General features: G+C 30.5%; 1 protein-coding gene across 1 annotated transcript in view; it reads right to left on the minus strand.

The window, feature by feature from the left end:
* The window catches only part of LOC108906961 (capon-like protein), a 150542-nt gene extending 149677 nt beyond the window's left edge, over positions 1-865 (minus strand). The window contains exons 1-2 of the mRNA XM_018710420.2: positions 831-865; positions 277-744 (exon numbers count right to left, since the gene is read on the minus strand). Coding sequence (XP_018565936.1) covers positions 277-384 — 108 coding nt within the window. The 5' untranslated portion in view covers positions 385-744; positions 831-865. The remainder of the gene's footprint in view (positions 1-276; positions 745-830) is intronic.
* Between the last annotated feature and the right edge of the window lie 6149 nt (positions 866-7014).

A 7014-nucleotide genomic window follows, 5' to 3' on the forward strand; every position in this document is an offset into this window, starting at 1 on the left:
AATAAACAAAAATTTTTGTCGGATTTGGCCGCCCTCTAGCAGTTAAACGGAGCAATTTTGGAATTGAAGTGTGGATAAAACATTAATAATATACCTGAGTAATTATCATGTCGGGATTTTTACATTTTACAAAAACTTGTAGATACCGATTAAGGTTTATGTTGTAATTTATATAACATTTAACCTCTAACATTTACATATAAATCAAGGATTTTGTCAGAAGCATGGGATGCAAGACATTATAATGAGAATATTATAAATTGTAATTACGCTCACCTTGGCTTGAAACGTGATGCCGTGATGGAAAGCCTCCTCGGGGTGGAGTGGAATTCTGATATCATAATCATCATTTTGCACTAAATCGTATTGTCGTTTAGATGGCATTTTACTTCACTTATAGCACTATTTTTAACATGTTTACGAAACAAAGATGTATCAAAAAAACCACAACACACGATATAATACTGAAGGATTGCAGGTTCTTGGCACAAATTGATAATAAATAATATGTTGTCAATTATTCCATCCACACATGTTTTTCACGAAAATAACGTCGTGTAACGTTTCAAATGGAGACGTTGCAGAACTAATATGTAACCGAGTCAAAAATAAACTACCTACTTGAGTCGGAATTTGAGCATTTATTTTCCGAGTATTGGATACGTGATTTCCATATTTCTTTCTCGACAATTCCCACAGAGGAGGGGGTTATGAATCATGTTCAGTCTTGGCTTTCACGACCACCTGAAAAAGAAAATAATTTGTTAGTTGTTACAAAGACTATTACAAAGACATTACTATATATAAAGTAACAACGGTTTCCATATTACCTAGGTAAGCAATTCATTCTCCCATTCAATGCAGACAGCTGGTTTACACTACGTTTACGCAATAATTGCAAAGCTGTGACTAGTGTACGTTTTTGTTTGTATAGTCATACTAGCTGTGGGAAAACTAATCAAATCGCTTGGGATCTGTTTCCAATTAGGGGCTTCCAGCTGGCTGATTGAAGGGTATACTTGTATATTACAGTGTGTATAATGCACCAAACGCTACCTTACATTTTTTTATCGCACGTGTTTAATTTTCCCTTTCCCAAATTTAAAATGTTTTTTCTCTAGACGTTCTCAATTAATTTATTACCGAACATATTTAAGATATCTAACTACATGAGTTACTTGGAAAAAGCACACGTTGGTTCTGTATATGTCAATACAAGTGCACTTACAGTTAAGCAAATCCTTTCTGATCCTTCACGGAATACTAGGTACTGAACCGTTGTTTACGTTGAATGTTTATTAAATTTTTTCACTTTGGAATAAAAATGAGGACTGTAACCACGAAAGTCTGAGTTGTTAGACCGTAGTTGACCTTGACCACTATTTTTAAAGAATGGAATAATCTTACAGAGTTGAATGAACGATCTACCAGGTATTATGTGGGTACCTACGCTAATCGAAATCGTCTTTTTATGAGTATCAAATATAAAAGTATATTATTATGTAGGCATCATATTTTTATTTGGAGGCCGTTTTTTTCTTCAAACTAGTGTGGAATATAAATTTTATATTTAATATTTTAATAAAATGAAATTGTTAAATAATACACTACTGGAAAAAATTAAGGGAACAAAAAAAAATTTGAAATTTTGTATTGATTTTTGATAAACCTAAGTAAAAATGGTCGTATCGAGATAAAAAAAGAAGTTTGAAGCTTCAAGTCTTTAATTCGAAAATCTTTTGGCAAAAAATTTTTTGAACTCCGGTTATTGAGCAATCAGGAAATAGCGCAGGAATAAATATTTGCAATTTTTTTTAATGATCCTTTTGTTTTTGATCATCAATATCTTGGTAACTAATGACCGCAAAGTAAATTTACCTTTCATGATTTTTTAAATAAAAAATTTTTTCATACTGAACACGAATTTGAAAAAATGCAAAAAATTACGGTTTTTTGGAATATCTTGATAAAAAAATTTTTAATTTTTACAAAAAGTTTTTGATTTTTTTTTTTTGGAAAGTAGCTGGATGTTTCAAAAAATAATATTTAGTCGTTTCTGACACGAATCGGCTTTTACAAAACTTTATTTAATTGTATTAAAATTAACATTGAAAGCCGAATTTCGTCCTGGATTTACACACATTCATAAGATTGATTTCCGATATTTTCTATGAAGTTTACTTACGTTTCAAAAAACAGTTTTCTTCAAACTACTTTTTTTTTGTGTGTGTATGTGTACGAAGCGTAAATCCGACCGTGCAACCTCCACGTGGTACCCAAGGGTAACGCAAATGCCGACGTTTAAAAAACGATGATTCAAACCGTGTAAAAAATGATTAGCTTTTCTTTTTTTAAACATCCAGTAACTTTTCAAAAAAAAAAATCAAAAATTTATTTTGCAAAATTTTCAAACCAGGATCCAAACCGTGTCAAAAACAAATAGATATTCTTTTTTGAAACATACAGCAACTTTTCAAAAAAAAATCTAAAATTATTATTTTTCAAAATTTTTTTAATTTTTTAATTTTTTTTTTTTAATTCAAACAATATCTAATGCAATATTGTGGGAAAAGTCGAGAAAAATTCTTCTTTTTCATTTTGATAATGATTACGTAATGATCGGGAGCAATAAACCTGTTCCTTTAATTCTTTCCAAAATTTTGATGGTTTGGGACAAAAAAACGGCTCTAACTAACTTTACAAAGTTATTGTGGCTACCTTGAGCTGTAAAAATTTCTCTTAACATTAGTCTTTTTATCAATATTTGTAAATTAGCGGTAGATTTTCTAAAAAAAACCGTAAAAAGTAATGTTTTGCATTTTTTTTCAAATAAATGTTAAAAGATAAAAAAATATTTTTTCTTCAAAAATAATGAAATGTCACTTGTAGAGGGTATATTCAAGTTTTCAAAAGCGCCCTTTTTATTGTGCTGCCATTAGCTACTGAGATATTGGGGATCAAAGGCAAAAGGATCCTTTTTCGTTCAAGGCCGGATATCTTAACAAAGAAATGATGTACAGAAAAGAAAAAAGCAAATTAAAGCGGAATAATCAATTTAACTGACCTATGCATCAGTTTAAGTAAAAAAAAAATGTCCTGAGCCGAGGGACCATTAAAAAATTTTAAAAATTAGAAAATTTTTTCTCGCGTTGTTTCCTATGATTACTCAATAACCGGAGCTCAAACTTTTTTTTTGTCAAAAGATCTTGAAACTACAGACTTAGTGCTTCAAACTGCTTTTTTATCTGGATACGGCCATTTTTCACTAAGATGCAGTTAAAAATCACTTAAAAATTTCTGATTTTTTTTTGTTCCCTTAATTTTTTCCAGTAGTGTATTCTAATAGAGTTGCATTATGCAACTTGCTGCATTATTTATTTGAAAAAATAAATTTAATTGAAACAGCACGTACTTATTTATTTTAAAATAATACCATTGGTTATTGACACATGTGAGGAAATAATCAATAATTACTGCAATGTCTGCAAATTTTTCGGTAGTAGAAAAACTGTGTTGTAATTTTCAAAGATTGGGGATTACAGTTCTGGTAATAGCATGAGCATCACATTAAGGTTACTTTTCGACTCTCCTTGTGTAAGAGCAACTACTACCATTTCGCGACTTTTGTTTTGGTAAGCTAAATTTATCACTATATAGATGCTAATATTAGGTATGTACAATAACATATTAGTTTCGAATTTTGCTTTATTAACGGCAGGACTATGAATATTATCGTCATTTTCTTCGGACTCGCTGTCGTTCGCTTCCCCCACCCTTCCGCCGCGCCACGGCTCGCCGAAAAATAAAGCGACCCACTGACTTATGCCCTTAACGTACTTCCACAAATAAAATATTATTATCTGGGAAAGTACTCTGGTTGCCGGTTATGACAGTAGATATTTTTTTTCCGCTACCAACCTAATTTGTTTAACAGTAGGCCGTCAACTTTGACAGTCTGTAACTCCGTTGCTTTTCAACGAATCTTTTAACTTAAAGCTCTTTTCACAAGTTTTCCGAATATGTAATAATATATATTTTGCAACTAAGGCTAAAAAATAAAAAAAATCCAGGTTGCAAATTTGAAATTAAAAAGAAAATTATAGATTTCAATGTACTATTATGAAATTTACCATGAAAAAAATCACTGCAATTATGGAAGATGTTCGGGATCGTCCAGACTAATTATTAGTTAATTTGTTTATAAGGCCATAACTTGTAAACTATTCAACTTACCGATTCCAGATTTCGTGTGAGTTATTAGATAATAATAAGGAATGAGAGGATGCGATGCCAAAACGTTCTGGTAATAATAAAGCAGTTTATAAATGTTTAATTATTCAAAAGCCATAAATAAACTTCTTCTGTTTATAACTTTTGATCTAATCAATATTTTTTGAAGATCTAATTTTGTAGGTCTTTTGAAGACGAAAAAAAAGTACTTTACTGTTTTCTCGTGGAAATGAACGGAAAAAAGTTGTAAGCGAAAAACGTGAATTTACGAAAAAGTTATACAATTAACCAGCCTGTAAACAATCTTCCCCCCATTTTTATGACTGTGGAAACTAATGTGTTATTGTACAGGGTGATTCACTATATTTTGACCCCCCTTTAACTTTTTTGTTTTAAGAGTTATAAAAAAATGTGAATTACAAAAGTTGCACGAATTTTTATGAAGTTTTCGAAAATAACAGTAGAAAAACAAATGAAGTTCAAACAAAATGGCCGCGAATGGTAACTTTGTTATTTTAAATGGACCACCCTGTATATTTTTACATATTTGAATAGAACGTTCCCTGCCGAGTACAGTCATATATGGTTTATTGGGTCCATCTCTAACAATAAGCGAGATAATAAAAAACGAAAAGAAGATTTTTTATTAAGAAGATAAGATATTTTGTAATTGTTGGACGTTTTTCAGGCATTTCTGCCTTTTCTCCAATTACGTAAGGATTTAGATTTATTTGTAATATATTTTGACATATCGAACATTGATATAGTCCAAAATAGGTATAAGTATTTTAAGTAAATCTCACTAATCAGGCCGTGAGAGGCCTACTTAATAATGGACAATGTTATATGGTAGGCCGTGACAGTGACAGGTAATATTATGACAACATTGTTATTGTTTGACAGTTTGTATTATTATTTAATTAAAATGGGTTACACAGAATAGAAAATTCAAATATTATAGGAATTAAGATAGAGTTGTTAAGATATCCTCCATACTTTATTTTAATTCCTAATAATATTTAAATTTTCTATTTCTGTGTAACCCATTTTAATTGAATAATAATACAAACTGTCGAACAATAACAATGTTGTCATAATATTATTTGTCACTGTCACGGCCTACCATATAACATTGTCCATGAGTAAATAGGCGTCTCACGGCCTAATTAGTGAGATTTAGTTAAAATATTTATACCCATTTTGGACTATATCCATGTTGGATATGTCAAAATATATTACAAATACGAGTATATCTAAATCTTTACGTAATTGGAGAAAATGCAGAAATGCCTGAAAGATGTCCAACAATTACAAAATATCTTATTTTCTTAATAAAAAACCTTCTTTTCGTTTTTTAATATTATCTCGCTTATTGTTAGAGGTGGACCCAACAAACCATATATGACTGTACTCGGCAGGAAACGTTCTATCCAAATATATGAAAATATACAGGGTGTTCTATTTAAATTAACAAAATTAACATCCGCGGCCATTTTGTTTGAACTTCATTTGTTTTTCTGCTATAATTTTCGAAAACTTCATAAAAAATCGTGCAACTTTTGTATTTCACATTTTTTTATAACTTTTAAAACAAAAAAGTTAAAGGGGGTCAAAATATAGTGAATCACCCTGTACATAATCTTTAGCATCTATAGTGATAAATTCAGTTTGCCGAAATAAAAAAATCGCGTTCAACTGTATATTTCCTGGCCTATACCACACAAAGTTTCAGACGGTGTCACTACTCACTAAGCAATTTTGCTGTGTAGCGGCACTATTCACAAATAATGTCTAGGTTTATGACATGATGACGTTATTAAGTTTCTGACGTACACACAGAACGTCACTTCAACGCGGCGATGCGATGGCTGTACGAAATAAAATAAATGCCGATAGAAATAGCATTTTTATGTGCAGTAGTTACCGATATAGGGACAAGATTTCAGAAAGGAATATTCTAACAGAAATTGCGGTTAGCAAACTTTCTACAGGGAAACTAACTATGAACAATTTAACTACATATGAAAATACATTTTTCGTTTATTTGGATGATAGATTTATTTTTAACCCAATGGCTTGTGCTGATTCCTGTATTTCAGCACCACTCCCGATTGATCCCACTTGAAACCATTAATACATTGTAAGAAATTAAATTTATACAACTTTATATATTTAATAAAGCTCGACCCACACTTTAAAGTTATATTTACACCTTTTCACACAAATGCCTATTTAACAATGAAAGAGAAACCTTGGATTCATTTTGTTACTCGTAATATAAACTTTTCAGATATTATATTATAAAACAGCGCTTCGCAAGACAAAAACTCAAACAGAGCTCTTTTGAATTAAACGGAGGTTTAAAAAATAATTTTATTTGGGAAAAAACCATTGGCTTACTATTTTTTTCTTTAAAAATATCAAAGTTACTGCTCGTGCGCACGCCACCGTTAGAGCGAAGAATTATGTTTGTATTGAAAAATATTACTGAAATATCTCAAGCGGCTTCGAAAATATTAATTAATTTTCTTCTTTTTCCTAAAATTTTAACACCTCATATTTTCGCAACGGAACATTTATGGACCATAGTTTATAAAATAAACTGTCATTAATTTTCCATGTAGAACCCATAAATATTCGCATATTATTAAGGAACACCCTGTATAACTTGAATCGAGCTATCTGTTCCTCAGATTTGTTAATGTTCAATATAGAGACACGTTTATATCTACAGCTTTTTTGAAACAATATGATCAACAGCGTTTATAAATATTTATAACTAAA

Source organism: Anoplophora glabripennis, unplaced genomic scaffold (genome assembly GCF_000390285.2).
Source record: "Anoplophora glabripennis isolate ALB-LARVAE unplaced genomic scaffold, Agla_2.0 scaffold223, whole genome shotgun sequence".
NCBI classification, from domain to species: Eukaryota; Metazoa; Arthropoda; class Insecta; order Coleoptera; family Cerambycidae; genus Anoplophora; species Anoplophora glabripennis.